General features: G+C 49.1%; 1 protein-coding gene across 2 annotated transcripts in view; it reads left to right on the forward strand.

Moving 5' to 3' along the window:
• The window catches only part of LOC135815202 (protein mono-ADP-ribosyltransferase PARP14-like), a 33843-nt gene that overhangs the window by 6949 nt on the left and 3022 nt on the right, over positions 1 to 23872 (forward strand). For both annotated transcript variants that reach the window (XM_065328464.1, XM_065328465.1), the window contains exons 5-12: positions 44 to 301; positions 973 to 1236; positions 3198 to 3518; positions 5377 to 5598; positions 10051 to 12473; positions 16845 to 17081; positions 17387 to 19013; positions 21696 to 22001. In XM_065328464.1, coding sequence (XP_065184536.1) covers positions 44 to 301; positions 973 to 1236; positions 3198 to 3518; positions 5377 to 5598; positions 10051 to 12473; positions 16845 to 17081; positions 17387 to 19013; positions 21696 to 22001 — 5658 coding nt within the window. The remainder of the gene's footprint in view (positions 1 to 43; positions 302 to 972; positions 1237 to 3197; positions 3519 to 5376; positions 5599 to 10050; positions 12474 to 16844; positions 17082 to 17386; positions 19014 to 21695; positions 22002 to 23872) is intronic.

A 23872-nucleotide genomic window follows, 5' to 3' on the forward strand; every position in this document is an offset into this window, starting at 1 on the left:
TGCCTTCTCTCTGTTGATTATGGCTTGCTTTATCCTTTTGCAGCGGCTACCCGTGTGTCACAACGTGAGCACCAATTCAAAGGGGTCGAGATGACGGTGGCCATTTTAGTAGCAGAAGAGCCAGCTGCAGTCGAGGAGCCGTCGGCAACAATATTAGTGAGTGCTCTACCAGAGAATGTTGACGAGGACGATCTGGAGATGTACTTTGACAACAAAAAACGCTCTGGTGGAGGAGATGTGTCACGTGTCGAGATGGCCAGTGATGGCACCGAGGCACTTGTTACGTTCACAGATCCCGCAGGTGAGCAAGCTGCTGTTTGATGTGATTCACACTCGCCAAACTACTACCGATTACCCACACGCATAGCCAAATGAAGGGGGCCTCCGTCAGCATTGCTTATGTTAACACTTTCGATAAAGCACTTGCTCGACAAGCTGATGCAGAGCAAAAGCAAGGCCTGGAGCCTTGCAGAATCTATTATTTTAGTGTGACCTTCATGAATCAACCTCTCCCCTCCCCACAAACACTACTATAAAGAAGCTGTATCTGGCACCTTGATGATTGTGGGTACCGGTAGTGCTGTTCCTATCGACGTGGAAAGATCAGTCTGGCTAACTCTCGCGCAGCCCATGACATGTAGTATTGTTTTTTATTTGTACACCATGCAGTCTGTGTTGTACGTGCATACTTATCTACACGCACGCACGCACACACACACACACACACACACACACACACACACACACACACACACACACACACATACACACACACACACACAGATATATACACACACGCACACGCGCGTGCACGTGCACACACGTGCCAAGAGAATGTTGGGAGCAAGTGAATCAGCAAATGGACTTCGGTTAAACTTCAACTACCACACCCAGTTCATGTTCTGATCCTGTTTCTCTACTTGCTTTCTTTTCTTTGCCTACCATCCACTGTGCGGGTGCTATTCTTTATAGTGGCTGCCTCGGTGTGCGAGCGTCCTTCTCATGTGATTCGCAAACAGAGAGTGTCGGTGCGCAGGGCATCCCCAGGAGAACCCTTTGCCGCACACACGACTGGTGAGCCGTGTCTGATCGTGTCCGGCTTCACGGACAGCATGGACAGGGACACGCTGGAGCTGTATTTCGAGAGCGCCAAGAAGTCTGGCGGCGGGGAGATGGCTGACTTCATCTTCAACAGCGACAGCAGCACAGCCATGATCTTTTTCGAATCACCAAGTGGTAAGTTGAACAGGTAGTGCATCATCCCCTGCCTTCCGTTACTGTATTATGAATAATGCATGAAACCAAGAGTGCATAAACAAGAGTATGCAACTGTGGTTATGGGTCAGTGCGCGGCGCGCTGCCTTCATTACGTAACTTGCCTTCATCATCACCCTCTGAAAGCATGCATTCAAACTCACAATTTCTCGTACGAGCCCATCTGTTTTTGCTCGATTCGTTCCAGTACCTACGCGATCTCTAAATTCTGGCGCGTCAACTCCAGTTCCGTACGAAAGTTCATTTCAAACCAGAGGGAAAGTGCGGTGTTTGATTTTCCGCAGTGCGCGGACTGCAGCTGAATGATGTAATGAAGGCAGCGCGCCGCGCATCTGGCCCATAGAAAAGAGATCACAGTTGCATACTCTTGTTTATGGACTCTTGATGAAACGTACAACTAGTATCCGGGTGTAACATACCGTACTTTTATGAAATAATTTAATGAATTAATGAAAAAAACACTCATGGTGTAATGGGGGTCACGTTATGTGTGCTTACTACCGTTGCGGACATAGAAATCCGTTGAAAAGGCCAGTGGCCACGGGGCGCTGGCCTTGCAGCCGCGAGCACTGCTGGTCCAGTCTCAGGGGCGTACGTGTGATGTACAGTGCGTGTACGCGCTAAAAGCAGTAAGGGCGTCGGCCCTGGTCATCCCATCGGATTTCAATTTCCACGACAGTAGCTATGCCAGTATCCAGTGAAGTTGCGCTATGGACCTTAGCCACATATTTCACGGATACTGAACTGACCGGCACAGCCTGCTCATGCAAACTGAACTGACCAGTACAATGTACAGTGAACTTCGAATTACACTTTGCTAACTTCGAATTATCAGCACAAATCCCACACATTTTCTATGTATGTGGAATCTGTGGGACTTCTAATTAACCGGACATATCCAGTTCGAGGTTCCAATTATCAGATTTTTTTATGTGGGAATCGTAATGATAGAAATCGGTCCTGGAAAAACTTCTAATTAAGCGGTATGTTCGAATTAAGCCATATTCGAATTATCAGGATTCCACCTGTACTAGTAGAGACCTCTATGTGTACAGTCATATATGCCTTGTCTGCGCTGTTAGTAGCACATTAGAGCTTGCGGTAATGTAGGTTAACACATTGCACAAGCCACCACTTCACACGCGCTCCAGCGGCTTCCAAAGAGCCCGCAGATCCCACGCTATTCATTGATGCATGTCAAGTAACACGTACATGCACGCTGCGGTGGCATGTAACATGCGTACGCCGGAACTCACCTGAACTCGCCAGCCAACCAGCCATATGCGGCTGCAGCACACATCGGAGCTTGAACCCGTAACGCATACACCATACTTCGCGCTGGCCGCATTGCTACTTCATATTTGCTTTGCTTGGGTGGTGAGAAGAACACCGGTTTGTTCCTTTCTCACCCACCCACCTCTTCCCATCTATGAATAATATTGATATCCTTGATTCAACACAGGTATCATTAATACAAGACGAAAATAAATAGGAGTGCTGGGCCAGCTATCTCCTCTCATCTGGCAATTATCACGGCCTTCGGCCATCACACTCATACTCCCACACTCCTGCCTCCTAACGGGCATTGCACTTCGTGCGTGGGCCGTCCACACTCCGTCCATTTCATGGGCTGCACTTTGTGCGTGGACATACATACACACTATCATACAGGCCGTCCGCACTCCGCCCAGTTCATGGGTGCCCATTTCATGGGCTGCACCTCGTGCGTGGACTATCCTACATGATTATCACATGCCAGATTCGGTTGCCCAGCACTCCATGAATCCTCCATATGATGTGTGCTCTCCACTGGTCTGCAATAGCGAGTGCATGCGTGTTAATTGACATGTGCACGTTTGCAGCATGGACACAAGTATTTTTTTAACTTGACGATCCACTCTTTCTCTGCTTGTCCTACACAGTTCTCCAGCGGGCTGCTGACCGCTCTCACACCCTCTGTAACCAGCGACTACAAGTGGAAAGTGCCTTGGGCACGCGTGACGGCACCACAACCAGTGCAAACATGACAGGCAGGGACGCCTCCGCAGCACAAGCAAGTCCTGACAGTGGTGAATACGAGACGAACAAGGTGATCCTGTTCGACATACCAGCAGCAGCAGATGAAGAGCACATCAAGTTTTACTTCGGTGCTGCTTTCCCCGGCCGGGGTGTTGTGCAGGACATGGAAATTGAGCCCTACCCGCAGAACAGCCGTGCGTTGATAACAACTCCCGGGCAGATCGGTAAGACACGGTGTACTGTTGTTGCAGCTTTGGTAGCGCATGCACCTTGATCATACATGTATGCATCCGCCCCAGGGTTTGTGTACGTTGGGCAGGGAGGGGGGGGGGGGGGAGAGAGGGGGTAGAAGAGCTAGACTCACATTGAAATACACATACACAAACACACACACACACACACACACACACACATATACACACTTACACTTGCTCATTGCCAGAAACTGATCGTGTGGGTCTCCTCTGGGAGATTGGAGGGAGATACAGAAAAAATCTAGGAAAGAAGACTGGGTATCCAACACTTACCCCTGTCCCCGGTGCCGTTAATACTTTGGCTCTAGTGTGGATTGCTAAATCAGAGTGGATCTGATAAAGGCTTCGCAAGCACTCTTCACTATACAGAAGTCAATGTAGCCTTGAGCAGTTCATTGGTGGACAGGTATGTAAACTTCAAATAGAAAATATTTAACCCTGACAACACAACAAAGGTGGCAGGTGCAATCCGACGGTACACCCTTAACCCTTTACCGGCAGCCCCATACTTGAATGCGTCGTAAACGACGTATTCGACATGCATACTAAAACCACACCTGGTATAACAGGAAGCATCAGCCCACGGCGATTTCCCATGGCCCTCACACAGCCTAGGTATGATCCTATCCGTAGCTGAAGAGATCTACGCGTGTCCCATTTGATTTCATTGAGAACTGCCCGATCGAAAATTTACGGAAATACACGCGCGCCGACAATGCCGTCTGCCTCCGTCAAAACGTCGTCAGGTGCATTTCCTCTTGCGCAGTGAGTTCCTTTCGTCCTCAGATGACTTCTCCGACGAGGACCTAGCAGACCTTCGCTCTGGGACCCACGACAGATAGATAAATACTTCGTTCCAGCCGCCGATGCAAGCGAATTTCAAATTGCGGAGCGGAGCGCACGCCAAGTAAATTCTCACGCAAATATCGGGAGCTCCAGCCGCTGAAGACGATGTCGTCGTGATGTAACTGGAAGAATCTGATGGTGCTTATGGTGTGGAAGCCATGGAGAGTGATCCCCGTGTCGACAGTCTTCCAGAGACGGAATTTTAGGCCATCGACGTTCTACGTACCTGAGTGACGGCAGCTCTGCGCGACTTGCGCACGGAGCCATCGGCCAGCGATTTTGGGGCGATGCTCTCAATTGCGAGCGAGGCACGGCCACTGAAGTCTGTGATGGCTATGGCGTCCGTTTCCGCTCTGAAGTCGACTTGTTTTGGCAGTTTCATGTCAATGTCGGAATCTGACGATTTGCATTGTGTACAATTTCCGTGTTTAGACGTATAGGTGCCAATTTAGTAGCGTATGTGTGTGGTATGTGAAAATAATTTTTTTCCATCGTCAAGAAGTAGTACCAGACTTCCAAGAAAACATAACTTGCACATACAAAATGTGCCCTCGTTGTGAGTTATTGGCATCCTTCTCAATGTTATGGATTTCATATACAAAATGCACTTGCCGGTAAAGGGTTAATAAGCAACAGAGTCCAATAGCAACAGATCCAGCCACTGTATGGTATAAGTGGACCCACAAACCGAACTACCTGGCACACAAACACGCCTTGCTTCCTTCTTCCACCGCCATGGCTGGCTATGTATCCCCGTAAGGGGCAAGCCAGGAGCTGTCCACCGTCCACCGGGTGAAAAGTGTAGAGCTCAGTGCTTGCGGACAGTGTTGCACATAGTTAGGTCGTGCAAAGTCCCATGGATGCCGAAAGTTGCACCCACAGAGTGATATTTTTCGAGGCAGTGTTCGAGTTGCCATCCCCGTCTACCAAATTCCTGATTTAAAGCCACTTTGTGCTGTACACTTGTTGTGTTCCATTTCAGATTTTCCCAGTTTGGAGAAGTACGTAAAGGAGCAGAAACTCGCTAAAGAAAATGTCAGTGTGCGCCGAGTGCGACGGTCGAACTGTTTGCGCTTGAGAAACGCCGTTGAGGTGACTGCTGATGCGGAGGTTGTGGCGCTGGTTTTCAAGTCCAGCATGCAAATTGACGTGGACTTCAGTATCAAGGATGGTGCTTTTGATGTGAAGTTCCCATCGCATCATGGTAAGTTTCATCATCTAATCCGCTCTAGGTGGCACCTTGATCCTTTTGGCTATGCGTGGGTGAAAAGGTGCATTCTCGGCCTGGAGAACGTTCAGGTCTCCTCCGAGGAAAACCTTTGCAACACATTTAAAATCCATCATGAACTCAGTCTTGCAAGGGATGAATTTTTTAAGCGCAGGGTAGGGAGTGTATCTTTCTGGCGGTTCTCAGTTTGGCACACTAATGTTAGGATGTTAGCCTATTGTTAGGTAGTGATGTAACGCACCATGAATTTTACGAATCTAGCGAATCGACGAATCTAGCGAATACCACTGAAGTGAACGAACGATTATACTATTGCGAATGCGAAGTGTACATGTAGCAAACACACAACACAACTTCACAAGCGCTCAGACTCGAGTCACAGTAGAGTCTACCATGGTCTACCCCGCGTAGTCTAGGCGTTGTCTGCAACACAGTACAACGCTTATGCATTCAAGTCGAGAGATCTCGGGTCGCGCACGCGCGGTAACTTATGCAGCGCACAGACTTCGCCCGCCCGCGAATATTTGAATTTTCGCATCCTTAGACCGAGATTTTATCCGATCGATTATTCGTTGAGGTCCAAGAGATCGAGGAAATTCGAATAATCGATTATTTGTTAGATCACTAATATTAGGCCATTTGCCTGCCGACCTCATTTTCTCTCCAAAACTCAGCACTTGCAAGCCAGATACGAAAGAAAGGCAGATGGCCTAGTTTGTTACTATTTTGAATTTCTCTGTGATGTCCAAACTTGAAAGCGGCATAGTTACTAGTAGGAAAAGGGTTGGGTGAGCACAGCCATTCCCACAGCACTGCAGATCTGAACCAGTTTCGTTAACTTACTGTGTTTCTGCACTTGACCATCGTCAGATGAATGAAACAATGATGCTGTGAAAGCCACAAAGTAGCCGTCTGTATGCAGCAGGGCGGTGCGTCAAAAACGTGTGAATTTGGTCGCATCTGTGAATAGGAGAGGTAGCGACCAACTCTCCAATGCGCTGCAAAGAGAAGGTGCAGCCTAAAAAAAGTTTTAACGCACTCTCCACATACAGGCATGCACCCGGCAGAACACATTGTTTTCTGGTTGGCATATCAGGGATATTGGGCGGAGCAGCTGGCGTGCAAGAGAAAGACAGGTCGGCCTGCTCTGCGCAGGAGCTGTGACCCGGTACGCGGTGCACACATAGTGTGTGTGAGAGAGAGGGACAGACAGGTCGGCCTGCTCTGCGCAGGAGCTGTGACCTGGAGCACACAGAGTGTGAACGAGAGACGGTCGGCCTGCCGTGGGCAGGAGCTGCGACCGGTAGTGATTGAAATGAGCCAGCTGCGGAGATAGACTGCCCTCACCCGATATAAGTATATTGACAAGAGTTGTACTGACACTGTTATTGAGGAAATTATGGTGACAGTGACGGAGAGATAGTGATCCCCAGTCGAATGGGGTTGGGAGGGAAGGGGAAATTGACAACTGACGGACAAACCAGTGAACAGTCAAGTCGTCGGAAAGCAAAAGTGACAAAGGAGTCTCTCTTTTCTCCTTCTCTCTCTCTAAAGCAAGATTTGGAATGCACGCGTGGGAGAGTGGCGCGCGCTGCGCATGCGCATGTATAGCAATGACATCATAATCAGTTGCATGATCATCAGACTAAGTATGAGTGGTAGATGTTCCACGTTCGTTAACAGGGCTTAGCGCACACGCTAAACCACCATTAACGCACTCTCCACATACAGGCATGCACCCGGCAGAACACATTGTTTTCTGGTTGGCATATCAGGGATATTGGGCGGAGCAGCTGGCGTGCATGAGAAAGACAGGTCGGCCTGCTCTGCGCAGGAGCTGTGACCCGGTACGCGGTGCACACATAGTGTGTGTGAGAGAGAGGGACAGACAGGTCGGCCTGCTCTGCGCAGGAGCTGTGACCTGGAGCACACAGAGTGTGAACGAGAGACGGTCGGCCTGCCGTGGGCAGGAGCTGCGACCGGTAGTGATTGAAATGAGTCAGCTGCGGAGATAGACTGCCCGTTCCCAATATCCCCAATATGGCATGAGAGTAATAATGAAATACGACTGGTGTATTGTGCTGTACTGACAGCAGCAATGTAAAGCTAAAGCTAAGCAGTTCAGGCATGATGTGGTCACTAACCCGCAGCTACCATTGATGACTTTGAACTGCAGCTAATTGACGTGACACTCGCAGGGTGTCAGCTGTAGCAGCCCGGATGTAGCGGTGGACCGCATCACTGCGCCATCTACCCATGATACGGATGATGTGTTCGGGGACACCTGCCATGGCCGCTGATGTTGCGGCGCCAATCCGGAAAGAGTGACTGGCATATGCACTCGGGTCCGTGACCCCACAGAGTGGCAGCAGGTTGCGCAGTTCAGAGGACACTGCATTTCTTGTAAGCGGCTGGCCATTAGCATAAGTGAACAGATGGTCGCCGCCGGGGCGAAACGCCAGGTAGTTTGCCATGGCCTGCACTGGGCAGATCAGTGCGTCCGTGCTGGCTCCAACCAATACTGTGTGGCCCCTGCTGTCGGGGTCCGTCTTAGATGAGCGCACGTTTACCGATAACGACCGCTGGTCAGTACTGATCGTCACATCACATCGCCTCAGGCCAGCAGTCAGTTCTCCACAACGGAAGAACCCATGAAACGCCAAGGAAAAAGCTGCCCTTAGCATGGCCTTGTCGTGAGGGTGCCGCATGCGTGGAACGGCAACATGCCGGCAGATCTCCCTGAGAAGTGGAGTGGTTATCGGCAGATGATGACGCTGTGTCGATGACGACCTGTCGATGCCCCGCAGGACCCTAGCGAGGAGAGTTGTTGGGCCCGACGGGTAAGCAAAGCCAAGTTCCACATGAAGGTTGCGGATTGCCGACATGTAGACACGGACAGATCGAGGCTGAAGAGTCCTGAACAACTCGGCAGCAAAATAGCACAAAGTAAAGTCGTCGCCCGGCAATGGGTTGCAGGCATGCACTTGGCAGAACTGGAAGTAGCGGGTCTCGGCGGTAGAATACGTCCGGCGGGAGGATGGTGCTATTGCCAGTGCTGCTAGCTGTAGCACGGAGTCTGTCAACGGAGAGTTGGCAAGACTGGCTGATCTGGCTCGGCTGCTGCTTCCGGGGCCTGGTGCCTGAATACCTGCAGCAAATTGCGAGACAATGCATTGGCGACAGTGTTAGTGACACCAGGAATGTGGACAGCTGACACCAAGAAGTCATGCTCAATACACAGCAGATACAATGCCCGGATAAGTGTCATGACTGGCGGTGAACGGCAGGTACCGGAGCGTATACAGTCCACCACGGCCTTGTTGTCACACTGAAACTGAATGCGTCGCCTGCTCCACTCCGAACCCCAGGCCGCGCAGGCAACTATGATAGCATACATTTCTTTGAACTCAATGTTCTCGTTCTCGTTCTGGGCTGTCCACTCTCCTCTCAGCCACCGGCCGTTGTAGAAGGCACCATAACCGTGAGTGCCGCTGGCATCAGTCTGTAGTTGCATGTCGGGGGCTGGCGTCCACTCATCCACCAGGAAGAATGACTTCCCATTCCATATGGTCAGGGCCTCTGCCCACCACAACAGGTCTGCCATTGCCGATGCCGAAATGCGTAGCCATTGGTGTGAAATTGACAACTGACGGACAAACCAGTGAACAGTCAAGTCGTCGGAAAGCAAAAGTGACAAAGGAGTCTCTCTTTTCTCCTTCTCTCTCTCTAAAGCAAGATTTGGAATGCACGCGTGGGAGAGTGGCGCGCGCTGCGCATGCGCATGTATAGCAATGACATCATAATCAGATGCATGATCATCAGACTAAGTATGAGTGGTAGATGTTCCACGTTCGTTAACAGGGCTTAGCGCACACGCTAAACCACCAGTAAACTGCCTCACGTTTATAAAGGGAGAAACAGAAGGTAGTGTGACAGAAAAATGTTGGACAATTTTCAACTTGTTTTAGCCTGCGCCTTCTCTTCTCCGTGCATTGTTGGCACATTGTTGCCGCCGCTCCTATCCACACCCTTGACAAAATTCACATGTTCTGGCGCACCACTCTGCGTATAGATGGCTACTTAGTGGTTTTCACAGCATCATTGTTTCCGATTTATCTGACGATGGTCAAGTGCCGAAACGCAATGATGTAGTGAGTCAATGGAACTGGTTCAGATGTACAGTGCTGTGGGAATGGGTGTGTGCATCAAGATTTCTACAGATACTAGTAAATGAATTGTAAAATCTTTGACAAGACGAACATGCATTGAGCTCAGGCTTACCCTGCCGCGCCGGTGATGTTAGCCCTGTGTTTAATGTGTCATGTGCTGATTATGGGGGAGAAGTGGCGTGGGAAAGTGATCACAGTGCTAATTATGGCATTATGCTGTGTGTTTTGTTCCCTTTGTGTTCCCCGTTTTGTCCTGCAGATGCTCAACGGGCTTTGAGCCAGCAGTACAAGCTACGTCACAAGGTTTTGGACTTTCACCCTGTGATTGCGGGACTCGATTACCCATACGATGAAGGTGACGCCAGGCACTTTGTCTGCGACGTGTCGGATGCACAGGTGGTAGAAGTTTCAGTGGACCGGAACTACTTGAGGTTCTTCAACAAGTGTACCGGCTCTTGGCAGCGACTGGAGGAGCGTCTGAGGCGAGCTCACTCGCAGATAGATGTAGTCGACACTCCAACTCCTCTGCTACGTGTTACGCCGGTGGAGGGAAAGAGTGGCATGTATGGTTGGAAGAAGAATGCAACAGCTGCACTATCAGATTTTCTGAAGGGCCTGAGCACTGTCACGTTCAATGTTCTGACGGATGTGTACAAGGAGTCGGTTGGCAATGGTCGCCTTCAAATTGCCTTGCGTCAGTACCAGAACATCATCGTCCACTACGAAGAAGCTGAGCATTCTATTTCCCTTGCTGGTGAACTACAGGCTGTCAGTGCAGCGCGGAATGATGCAATGACAATGCTGCTAGAAGTGGAGACATCGCTGACTGAACGCGTAGACGAGTTCATGAAATTGCGGCCAGTACACCGGGCCTTTGTTGAACAAGTTGGCATTCTTCAGCGCCCTGACATGTCTTCAGTGGAGATGAAATTCGTGAAGAACGGAAAGAACAGAGGGTCACTGATGGTTCAGGGTCCCCGTCACCATGTGAAAGAAATCAGTAACAAGCTATTGGCGTTGACGCAGCAAGTGATGGAGACGCGGCTGGTCATTCAGCACCCAGAGGCTGCAGCTCTGTTGGCCTCGGACTTAGGCCAGAGCTATATGATGTCCGTTGCCAAGGCTTTCCGCGAAGATCTGGAGACAATTGTATTTGTGTCCGCTGGGGCCAAGGAAAATCAGATCGGCTTGGTTGGCTGGAACAGTGATGAGCAAGACTTGGTGGAAATCAAGACCCGGCTTGAGGATAGCTGCACAACATCAACCATCCACCTGCAACCGCATGAAGCTGAGACACTCAGCTCAAGCGAGTGGCGAACACTTCTGGCCGAAATGAAGAAGCAGTACTTGGTTGAAATCACCAACGGTTCGGTGCGTGACTCCGATGTGATGCTGTGTGGCGTGAATGTTCATTTTGCAGCGGTGAAGGGGCACATTGCAGAGTTCATGTTGGAGCACGCTGTCTTGTCTGCCAACATTGAGATCAGCGTTGGGGAGGAACGATGCATTAAAACCTACATGCGAGACGATGTGGCATCTGTAAAGAAGCAGTGTATGCTGCCTCGTGTTGATGTGAGTGGCACGGCCATCACCTTCCGAGGTAATGTCCGAAATGTACAAAAGGCCAAGGAGGCCTTTGGCTCTCTGCTCAAACGCATTTTCAACGACTGCTTCCAAGTCCAGAAGCCTGGCATCCAGCAGCTCTTCCAGAACAGCAAAACAATCAAGCACCTGAAAGACATTGAGTCCTCCCACAAGGTCATTATCCAGTCCGGTAACGCTACTGCAGAGGGGACTTCAGGAGAAGCGGGTGCTGCTGCATCTCAGACTCTGGTCGAAGGCACGCTGCTGCCGAGTGGAGGTCTAGTGCGCGTGGTGAGAGGAGACATCACACGGCACAGCTGCGACGCTGTCGTCAACGCCGCCAACGATCGCTTGCAGCACGTCGGCGGTGTAGCGCGTGCACTGGTGCAGCGCGGTGGGCGTAGCATCCAAGACGAGTGTGACAAGGTCATGCGCGGCAAGGCTGCTCTGCAGCCTGGTGAGGTGGTCTGCACAAAGCCAGGCACTCTCGACTGCAAGCTTCTCATCCACGCAGTAGGACCAAGGTTCCACAACGGCTATAGCGGCGAGGAGAAGGACTTGGAGAAAGCCGCACGGAACTGCCTCCAGGCTGCAGCTAAGAACAAATGCAGATCCGTAGCCATGCCAGCCATTAGCACTGGTGTGTTTGGATACCCATCCAAAGACGCCGCCATAGTCCTGCTGCGTACTGTAGTTGACTATCTGAAGAACAATGGAAAAGCTGGGTCTGTGAAGGAAGTTCACTTTGTTGACCAAAGTCCTGAAATAGTGGATACGTTCAAGGCTCTGATCAGCAATGGCTTTCCGGCATCTCAGGTTCACTACCCAGGGATGCCTTCATCACGTGGCATCAGTGCTAGTGGGCATGGCGGTGAACGGCCTGGTTATCATGCGGAGCCGCCTGGTGCTGGGAGTCGTCCGACGCGAAAACAAGGCGGAGGTAACAAACCCGGCAGACGAGGAAGATCTGCAAGGAGTCAACAAACTGTGCAACCAGGAGCTCCACCATTCGAAGCACCTCCTTCGGGCATTAGCCAAGTCAGGACTACTGAGCAGAAGACTATTATCGTCCGACAAGGTGATCTCTGCCAGGAACAGGTAATGAATGGTGTCTTGCTGCAAATACTCTATAGAAGAACTTGAACTGAGTTCCAACGTCCATTTCAAAGGGGCCTGTATTTCTGTATTTGCATTGCTATACACATGGACTTCTAACGTACTCTCTGTGTATGTATGTTTTGGGGTAGGATTTCCCAAATCTTCGAAAAAAAGACTAGTCACGTGTGTGTGTGGACAGCTCACGCAGTCTGAGCATCAGCAGCGAAACGATATTTTTAGAACATGGGGTTCATTTGATTTCATTTCTGGCCAACAGAGAGTGCAACACCGTTTGATATACCGTATTTACCTGAGTATAGAGCGGTACTCGATGCGCTATTTCAGGCCCCAAGTCGCAGGTGCACACTATGCTCCGAATGTGAGAATGCATTCGCTTCGAAAAGTAGTGCAATGTATCAACCTTTTGTGAAGTTACCTCCCGACTGAGTGCTTCCTTCTACTTCCTCCGCTAAGCAAAACTTCGTTGCATTTTTTCAGTTCAGTCTAAAGCATTCTATGGCTACCAAAACACTTCGCAAAGTGGAAAACAAAGCAGCATATGAGAGATAGTTATTTACAGATGTCACATAGCTCGTTTCAAAGCAGTCCACTTTCATTCTTCGTCTGAATTTGATGACGACTTGCTCCTTGATGACATCGAGTCGGCATCCTCGCTGATTTTCGCCTCCAGCGCTGCCAGCTTTTGTCCTGCATCCTTTACAAGTTGCCGAGACACGATTTGATCGTGGAGATCGCCAAGTTCTTCGCTTGAACTGTGAGCTTGACGACCTCCAAGGCTGCGCTGGTAGTTGTTGTCTCTGCCGCTCAGAACTCTCCAGAATGTCATGGAAAGAGCCATACGGACACAACCAAACGCTCCTCATCTTGGCAGCGGGGTACTCGTGCCAGCACGTTTCGACAGCCTGGAGAAGCTTCTTTCTGGTCTCCTTTTCCACGAGTGAAACGTCTGTCTTCAGGCTGTGGAAGAACGCCAAGTCGACGTTGAGATCAGGACATTGCGCAGGCTGAACAACAACCTGAATGTCAAACCGTTTTGCTTTCCCCTGCGCCGCAAACACACGTGCATTGATTTATTTTGGCTGTGTGCGGACGCGTACCATCGTGCTGGTACAGCAGTGGCTGGCCGGCTTCTGCATGAATTCTGGGCACTTCGCGACAAGCGGTCTTTCAAACTGTTTCTCATTTTCGCACTTTGGTGTCATGCGCCTGGGTTGTGTTCTGGTGACATCCTGTCAAGAAACGGTTATGCTTCGCCGATTTTTTTCATGGACTCCACGCTTTTCGGAGGTTGAGAAGCCTGTCAGAACAAAGGACAACACTGCGGGTACCCTATAGGCTATTTAGGGGATAGATCACCGACATGTTTGTCTAATGGCGACAGAAAGATCATGACAAGAACACAAAAAAACGCCACGAAGTTTTGCTTAACGGAGGAAGTACTTCAAGAAGAATATCACTGCCTAAATACCAGAATTCTGTGCTGAATATAGCCATCTTCTGTGTCAGGCTTGCTTTTGTGCAAGCCAGATATGTACCGTATTTGCCGGAGTATAACACTTTTTTATTATCATTTTTTACTATTAACACAGCCCTACTGGAAAACATGTGGAGAACAAAAAGAAATGAGGAAAAGGACAAAGCATAAGGGATGTAGGGACGACGTGCCGGTGCCGGTGCTGGAAGCAACTCAACCGACCAGAGGTCTCGGCGTCAGCGTTGCAACTAGGCATCGAAAAATGGGGGTTGCACAAGAACGACTGCAAAACAAACAAGAGCAAAGAAAAACTACAAAAATAATGTGGCGCGAAATAATGAGAAGAAAATAATGACGCCGAAAAGCGCTAATACGAAAATAAGAAAAAAGGGCATGCATGATAATAATGTGCATCCACCTTGTTGACCAAAGTTTTGGCAATTCAAGCTATATCCGGAATTTGATGTGCAGCCTAGATTTGAGAAAATTAACTTAAGGATACAGTACAGTGGAACTCGGATATGACGTGCCCTCTCAGGGAGTGGAAAGAAAGTGCATAGCATCCGAGGTACTTCTTATCCAAAGTTGACTCCTGCCACTAATGCGATACACGTACAGTATGTCAAAATGCTCGAAATTATTTATTGCACTCAGAAAATGTACGTGGTCTGTGCGTCGTCATTCAAGGTTGTCAGGTGGAGTTTGTCTGTCGTCTTTGGAATTTAACCCTTTACCGTTTGTACGTACAAATTTCGACCGCTCGCGGTCGATGACTTCTATGCGCACAGCGCTGGACTGGTTCACTGCAGAGAGCTGGGATTTTCCCTACTGGTAGCCAAGATGTACGCGCAGAAGGTGCCGACAATTTTTGTGTGTGATGCAATATAAAAAATCGCTAAAATCGCGACTTGAAAAATGCGCTTGGGGAAAAGTGCGTACCCTGCGACTTTTGGTATTGCCTGCAGATTATTTCGACTTTGCCTGAGCTGGCCTCACGACTGTCTGCCCTGCTGTGCAAGCCATGGACGCGGAGCAAGCTTTTTCGCTTCTGGAGACTCTTCCTGACGACTCTGTCGCTGCCTCATCCAGCGAAGATGAGTTTGTGGAGCCAGACAATCTTGTTGAAAATATTTATTCTGACAACGACCGCGACGATGACATGGCGAGTGAAAGCAGCGCCAGTAAGAGTGCCATGGATGTCACAGACGACGACAGTGTCACTGAGATGAGTGCCACTAATGGTGGAAGGGGACGTGAGAGAGGATTCGGCCTTGGAATAGGCCGTCGTCACGGTAGAGGTCGTGGTGTACAGGTACTATCAAGAGTAGAGTGTGCAACTCCAGCTATGGGGTCTGCGACGGCAGAACTTCACATCACGTGATGAACCCGTGCACTCTAGTGCATGATAGATACTGGGTTGTACGCAGCCCAGCTTTGGGTACAACTCTCTTGTGGTCACTTTGCACTGTTTGCCAGCATAACCTTTTGAACCATGTCACGTGATGTGAAGTTCTGCCGTCGCAGCACAGCATAGAGGTTGTGCAGGCAGTTGCACACTCTTGTTTATCTACTCTTGGTACTATGTATAGCCAGCGGTGCAACCTGCACTAGTCGATATTTGCAATACTTGGGACAATGCTGACACGGCTGTGACTGGTAGCACTCCTGCATTCCACCCAGAGAACGAACCTGGTATCCACTTACCTGAGGGAGCCACTCCAGTGCAAGGATCTGATTTATTGCATATTGCAACAGTTTGCCCGATCGGCAATAAATCCCAATAATTATTAGTGCTAAATAGTGAAATCTGTGTTCGTTTTCTGGACTTGAAAGTTGTTGCATCGCATTCCTGAGGGTTTTTACTTTCAGAATCACCCCTTGTTGTACATAATAAAAGTGAAAAATAAAAAAGTTACGGCATGAACAGTGACGGTCGGTTTTTGCTGTACAAATATCTAAAACGGTAAAGGGTTAATTCAGGAATGACCAAAGCAATGTAGAGAAAGTGGATGTGTTCAGAGACATGGGAAAGTGTGCAGTACCCTTGGCACCATACAATGCAGTACCAATTGCTTCTCTAAATGTATAGTAACAGTTAGAGGCAATAACTTTGTGCTACAGTCCATGCAGAAATGATTGATATCTTGGCTTCTTTTTTTTAATCCGATTTAGGCCAATTCAGGTGGAAAAATCCAATTCTAAGTCGGCTGGAACTGGGTTTAGGACCCGCATGTCAGTGCAATGATCAAAGCTTAGCCCGACCGAAATACTTAATAAAACCTAGTCGAAAGTGTATAGTCCACGTTTGGAGAAATCGAAATCAAAAACCCCGATGGGAAGGGCATTTTGTACTGCAATAGCAAAAAAAGACTCATGAGGCCAAACTAAAGAAGGTGTGTGGTTCGACTAACATGGACATTTTTTTTACGGGCGGGCGGGCGGATTTTTTTTTTTAATATATTTTTTAGTACATGTAAATACACTGTATACGCGTATCGAGTAGACTCTACTACCAGCACAAGGCAGCAGTCGTACCACTCACTGCACTGCACTGCAGTACAACTACAAGTCAAGTCCAAAAGGAGCCGCCTGCGTCCGCAGACTCACGCCGCACAGCACGTAGACGTGGACGTGTTCAGTCCACGTACGTCAGTCACACGACAGCCCGCCGAAAAAAAGTTACGGTCGGGCTGAAATTGTACGGTCGGTCGGGTGAGTCGAACCACACACCTTCTTTAGTTTGGCCTGAAAAAGGTTTTTAAATTTTAATTGACCAAGCAAAAGGAAGGTAATCAGCAATTTCTGAACCGTTCAGAACGGACTGTACAGCTCGTGCGTTTCACTAAAATATTGGCCGATGTGTGTCTCCCGCTTAGGCCGATGTCCTTGTCAACACAGCGGCCAAGAACTTGAATCTCTCCAATGGCCTGGTTGCTAAGGCGTTGCTGACTGCCGCAGGCCAATCACTGCAGACCGAGTGTACTACATACGTGCAGACATATGGTGATGTGCCAGTTGGCGGGTTTGCTGCGACGGGTGGTCACGGTCTGACAGGTTGCAAGTTCATCTTCCATTCAGTTGGCGATCACTACAGTCACGGCAAAGGATCTCAGGTACGCGCGCGCGTGTGTGTGTGTGTGTGTGCGCGTGTGTGCGTGCATCCCGTCCATTTGCATGATTATCTTGCGTACATGGCACACGGTGTGCATGTGTGTGTGTGTGTGGGGGGGGGGGGGGGGGGGGGCTTGACGTCTTTGCTCGTTTGTTGCTGAGGATTAATTCTCAGCAGTGTTTGGTGAGGTTTTCTGTAGATGGTCTTGCATTGCAAGATTCATCTCTGTCGTGTGTGTGTGTGTGTGTGTGTGTGTGCGTGCGCGTGTGTGTGCGTGTGTGTGTGTGTGTGTGCCTGTGACTACAGTCTTTGCAAGACATGGTGATGGCCTGCCTGATTGAGGCTAACAGCCGTGGCCTTACATCAATTGTCTTTCCGTCACTTGGCGCCGGCAATCTTGGCTTCCCACCAGCGGAATCGGCACAGCTTATGTTCAATGCAGCGCAGGCCTTCAGCCAGCAACACCCCAACGGCTCTCTCACAGAGATACGGTTTGTCATCTTCGATAATCAAGTCCTGCAAGCTTTTCATGCGGAAGCCTTCAAACACAGCAGTCCGTCTCCTTCAGCAGCGGCAGAGATGGACCCGGGCGAATTAGAGCATCTTCCGATGGTGAACACTAGGTCTGCTGCTGCTGCTGCTGCTGCAACTGGTCCAGTGTATATTCAGAAAGACAGTGATGTGCTCTGCGGGAAAGTCCCACGCTCCTCGGTTCAGCTCCACCTCTTCAAGGGTGACATTGTGAAGGAAAACGCCGATGCAGTCATCGTGTCTGTTGACAGCAGCCTCGATTTGTCCAAGGGCATTGTGTCCAAGAGGATCGTGGAGATAGCTGGAGCTAGTATTCAGCAACAATGTCGGGATATCACACAGCAAGGCCAATTGCAATCGGGGAGTGTTGTCCAGGTAGATGGTGGAAAGTTTTGCAAACATCTAGTGTTGGCCGTGTGTGCTGATCACAGTTCCGGAGTGGACCTCCTAGAGGACACCGTGTACAGAGCACTGAAGGCGGCCGACCAGTGCAGAGCTACTAGAGTTGCCATGCCTGCTCTTGGCACGGGCATCCTCGGATTCACACCCCGAGACAGTGCAGAAGCCATTGTCCGTGCCCTGAAGATGTTTGCACCGCAGGCTCAGTCTGTCCAGGTTGTGCGCCTGCCTCTGTATGATGATAAGAGCCTGCGCCCGTTCCAGGATGAAGTCAACGATGAGCTAGACCAAGTGGTGATTGCCCGAGATGACTCCCTTTTAGCCGCTGGCAAGCGCTTAATGGCTAGCTTCGGATTGACAACTGGAAGCAACCCAAGTGCACCACCCTCGGCTGTAGCAGCAGCAAACGATGCTATGGCAGCTTTCCGGAGCAGCGGCCGCTACAGCGTTGAAGAAGAGCCACTGGTTCTAAACGTGTACAGTTTGGACCGAGGAAATATGAAAAAAGCCATGACCAATATCCAGTCTCTTTGTGATGACAACTATAGGACTACGGACTTATCTCAAGACACTTCGGCACTTCGTGACTCTGATCTTGAGAAGATCCTTGGCTTTCAGCAGAAACTCAACATCCACCTGCAGATCAGTCAAGACAAGGTTGTGATCAGTGGCGACAAGGAGGGCGTTGTCGAAGCCAAAGGTCAGCTGATGGAGATAATCAATTCGGCAAAGATGAGAGAGATGGAGTTGAAGCATGCCACCAGCATCGCAAAATCAGTTCAGTGGTGCTACAAGACAGCTGGATCCTCGCTGGAACAGAACTACTCACTGACTGACAACATGCACTTGGAAGAGGCCTATCAGGACTATATGACACGAAGGGGTCCTGTTCTGGGAAAGATTGCTGGAACCACACGTCGGGAGGTCGACTTCCGAACAATGAAGGAACTTGTCAATAGCCAATTGACAGCTGTGGTGATCCGGAATGACCTGACAAAAAAAGGTAACATTACCATTTACCAATGCAGATACCAGCATGAACTTGGATGTGCAGCCAAGAATTAAATTCAAGAATGAAAGGACCAAAGTTTACTTGCTATATGCCTGGTTGTCCACCAATATATGAGCCAGAGCACGCTAAAATATGACCATAGACAAAAAAAATCGATTTTCAGTTTTTGTTCCAAAATGATCAAACACACCTAATGTTCACTGTCTGAAAGTTTTGGATTTTTCTGACATGTCTAAGTAGGGATGTCAGCGAACGCACTGCGCAGGCCTCTGCGCATGCATTGCGTCATCGATTTTTTGAACGTGATCGCGGCCGACAGAGAAAACATGGCCGCGGTCTGTTTGCACCGCTGGGAGTCGTAAAATTACTGTTCTTCTGTCCCCGCGACCATTCAAATCATACGCGATACTCGAGGACCCACGTACTCACCACGTTCTCCCCGGTCGATTTCTCTGAAAGTTTGCACATCGTGAAACACCAGTATGAGAGGTGTTCAGGCCAATTTTCAAGGAATTTCCCTGGTTGGATCGTTCCAAAATCGGACTTGCATTTCTCGCTCGCGGCCATTTCTCGCGCGATGGAAGCGCCCTGCCTTGGTGAGTAACCAGCTTCGCGCTTGGTAGAGAGTTGCTGCAATCAGCTCCCTGATGTCTTCGCTGCCATTGTCAGAAGCGATGGACCATGAATTTGTTTGAGAGTCTCTGGATGCTACTATTCCTCAGCCTAGTTTTCAGCCATTCCGTGCATCTTCTTCGCACGATTTATTTTGCAAAAAAATGAAAGTGTTCATGAGTTTTCTTGTCGGCCGCGCGTAGATGGGCCAGGCTGACCTGCGCAGATGGGCTGCGCAGTGCGTTCGCTGATATCCCTAGTCTAAGTGCTGCTACAATGGTATTATATGCAGCACTGTTGAAATGGTGGAACTTTATGTACAGCAATGGGATTGTCATTTTTGCATACAGTGGATATGTGCCTTGGTTCATCCTTTCCGGGTCTGTTCCTCTGTCCAGGGTCTTATAGCATGAGCTGACAGGTACTCGGCCAAATCCAAAGTTTCTATAGGCAGCTGAGCTGGGTGTCTGAAATACCTCCTGGTTGGAGCACCACTGGAGAACCGCCAGCGAAAACACGGTCAACATTTGTAGACGTCCGAAGAAGTTGACACTCCACGTCCATCACACTCCACCTGTGCGTTCAGATATACAGTATACACTGCTGCACACAGTCTTCCTCAACATACTCGATGTCGCACTCATACTCTCCACACCAAAGCCCATCTGCACATGGTTTTCTCCGCTCGCCAGAGAGTACTGCTTTCGCTGCCTACTGCTCGTGCTAGCAATGTTCCGCATAAGGGTACTCAAATTATCGACTTGAGGGAGCAGCAGAGTCCACTGATTGTTTTTGCACTTGTAACCAATACTGGCATTGTCCCGGATATGTGCAGCGATGTCCACTCTGGCCGAATCATCGGCCGACTCACCTCCCAAGTCAGTGTCGATGCCAATCGCTTGCCAGGTTTTCATCAGAGTAGAATTCCTTGTCATTGCAGATCGTGGGACTACTGTACCAGCATCGATTAGTTTACGCTCGATGAAAGTGTCGCCCTCAAAAGACTCGTCGCTGTAGCCATCATCGTCTTCCTTCTGTTTCCGACGCAAATCCTCAAAAATATTTCATCCTGCGCATGGAGTGCGAGGATGTGGTCTTCTTCCGCTCCGCAGTACATTAGGCTCTTCCTTCGATACATCGATGACGATCAGTTTTAGGCAACTCAGCGCAACATGGAATAGAAACGCAAACAAATAAACTTACTTGCAACAAAAAAATGCATCCGGAACAGTTCAGTCGACCGAGGAGAACAACAACAGCGACTCGCGTTGCACTGCATTTCGTATTTTTTTGCCACGGAATTCAAATCGCGATTTTCTTGACTTTTTCCAAAAAAGCTGTGGTCATGTTTTAGCGCTCTCTGGCTCATATTGCCAAAATATTGTGGGGCCAGAGTGTGTGAATGTATAAAAGTTGGCACAATACATCTGGATGGCACTCACATTCAACAATCTGATGTTTGGCTTTATCACAACCTAATGTTGGGCTCTATCACAACCTGATATTTGGCTCTATCACGTCCTGTGTGCACTGACCAACAACAGCCTTCCAACTTGGAAGATTCCCGCTCAGAAATTGTTTCCATTTACCAAGAAGGCAAGAACCTTCTGGCTGTTCGTCAGTGCATCCAGGACCTGACAGAGCCGAATGTCAGTATCATCCGTCAATGCCATGCCAAATGTTGCACGTTCTGACTTCACAGTATATTGGCAATACAACCGTGGATTGAACGGGTTTTTTTATAGTGGAAGATCGTTTGAAAATAAATTAATTCCATAAACCGTAACTTGTACCAGACACTCGAGTACTCCTACACTACTGCCACAGCTTGGGATGACCCTACCAGCAGCACTGAGGCATCATTGTCACCATCTCAGTGTGTCGCATCATGTTTAGGCGCCAGGCCTAGTGATATTCAGAGACCTTGCAACATTACCATGATTACTGTGTCCTTCTTACTGCTTGTGTGTGTGTGTGTGTGTGTGTGTGTGTGTGTGTGTGTGTGTGTGTGTGTGTGTGTGTGTGTGTGTGTGTGTGCGTGTGCGTGTGTGTGTGTGCCAGATCTCACTCCTAGTCACTGGGATCTAAAGGCAGGTGGCACCCTTGTGCAACTCACGAAAAGCGACCCAGAATACCAAAAGGTGGAACAGCTGTTCAGGAGGACGGCTGGGCAGCAGGTTACCAAAATTGAACGTATCCAGGTGCCAGGGCTATACGCTCAGTACCAAACGAAAAAGACTCAAATGGAGAACAACCCACAATCAACGTCGAAAAGCAATGAGCTGCGGCTATTCCATGGAACTGATGCCACCACTGTCAGCAAGGTGATTGTCCAGGGATTCAACCGCAGCTTTGCGGGAAAGCACGGTCAGTAAAGTTACCTGTTAGACTTGAATACGTTATGCTACCCTCTACCAAAGGGAGTATTAATACACCATCTGCTATAGGAAGACTTCTCTACCAAAGGGAGTATTAATACACCATCTGCTATAGGAAGACTTCTTTGAGAATATATTGTGAAATTAATTTGTTCCGTCACTACAAATGGCAATAATTTTAACCCTTTATTACCGGATTACTTGCACAGCATGCACCAGGATTACGAATTTCAGCACAATTTCCAACTTCACCAGGTCATAACTTTGGTCTCCTTCACTTGATTTTCACAATCTAGGGCTCGTTGGAAAGCTCTTGGCGAGAGCAACGCCAGGGTTCCAAGCTCCATTATCCAGTCGCCACAGATCAGGCGCGGTAACATAGCAAAGTCGTCTCCAAGCCTGATATGCAAGCAAATTCGTCCCATCAACGCCATTCCACTCTCCTTCATCGCAGAACGCTCAAATTTGTTTGAGACGATTCAAACTTCAGCTGACTACGTCATAATCATGTGCTTAGTCGCTCAAAGAGCGCACGAAAAGGGATTTTCCCAAAAAATGGCGAACTGATCGATCAAAAATTTGAATTTGCCGAGGTGAGAATACGGCGTCTGATATCTCTGGTGTCCAATAACTCTTCGGCGATTGTTGCATTCGATAGCTTGGAGTTTTCGCTACCAAATAGACCTTTCGATTGTTGAATTCGCACAAGAAATGATCGAGTTACGAAGATATTACTGGCCTGCAGACTTTCGATCATATATGATCGAAAGTCTGCAGGCCGGTAATAAAGGGTTAATTTAATATTGATGAAGTGATTATGTACTTACACAACAGATCTCACTATGTTGTGTTTGAAGAAATGTTGGTGGTGGTGGTGGCGGTGGCGGCGGCAGCGGCAATGGCTGGTGGTGGTAGTGTCGGTGGTGGTGGTGGGTTGTGTGGAGGGTAGTGGTGGTGGCAGTGCTGTGGGTTGAAAAAAACCCTGTGAACTGAGTATAATTGGAGTACCGTATTTCCTTGAACAGCCGCCGCGGCCTGTATTCAAAACTAACAAAACGGGTGCGGCCCTGAAAAATAGTTGTACGTCACAATGTACGTGCTGTATGCGTAGAGTTCACGTACGATGCGCACTGTTGAACCTTTGTTGTCCAGCTACACCGTAGGCTAGTGCATCTTCATTTCTTTTCGTGTTGCACTGGACAGAATATCATGGCGAAGGACCTTAAGGGTCGACCAGCAAGTTATTTGCATGTTTAGCAGCAGCAGTCCGTCACGGCGACGGGGATAAAGTGGAGAGCTTCAAGAAGACGTCGACGCTGAAAATTTTGGATACAAATATTATAAAGGGACGCCGCAAGTTTTGTTCTCTGCCGTTTGATTTCTCTTTCTGCGTTCGTTCCTTTCACAGCGTCCGCGTCCACTTTCTCCTAGACCAGTTCTCCGATCTGAGTTCTTGGTTTGGTAGATTTGACAATCCTTAGTGCGTCTTACGTTTCATCCGTTTACTTTGTTTGCGTACTATTTTCTTTTTTGGTGGTCGATAAAATAACTCGTCTTGCTCTTCGTTATGTTGTGAGAGGTCATCATCATGGCGTGTTCGATTTGTTCCCTTCTTTAGATCGCCTTCGAGACCTTTGTCCGAAACGAGAGCAGCACTAGCTGCATGTGAAGGAACATGACGTCGTAGCTGAAGGTCATCTCGTAGCTGTGAAATTGCGTATAAATTGTGAACTGCTCTGCACTTGTGTACAAATAACCCTCAGTCCAAAGAAACTGGTGGCGCTCATTCAAGGGCGGCTGGTAATCAAGGGGCGGCGGGTGTTCAAGGAAATACGGTACGCACTGCACTGGTGTAAGCCT

Source organism: Sycon ciliatum, chromosome 4, assembly GCF_964019385.1.
Source record: "Sycon ciliatum chromosome 4, ocSycCili1.1, whole genome shotgun sequence".
NCBI lineage: Eukaryota > Metazoa > Porifera > Calcarea > Leucosolenida > Sycettidae > Sycon > Sycon ciliatum.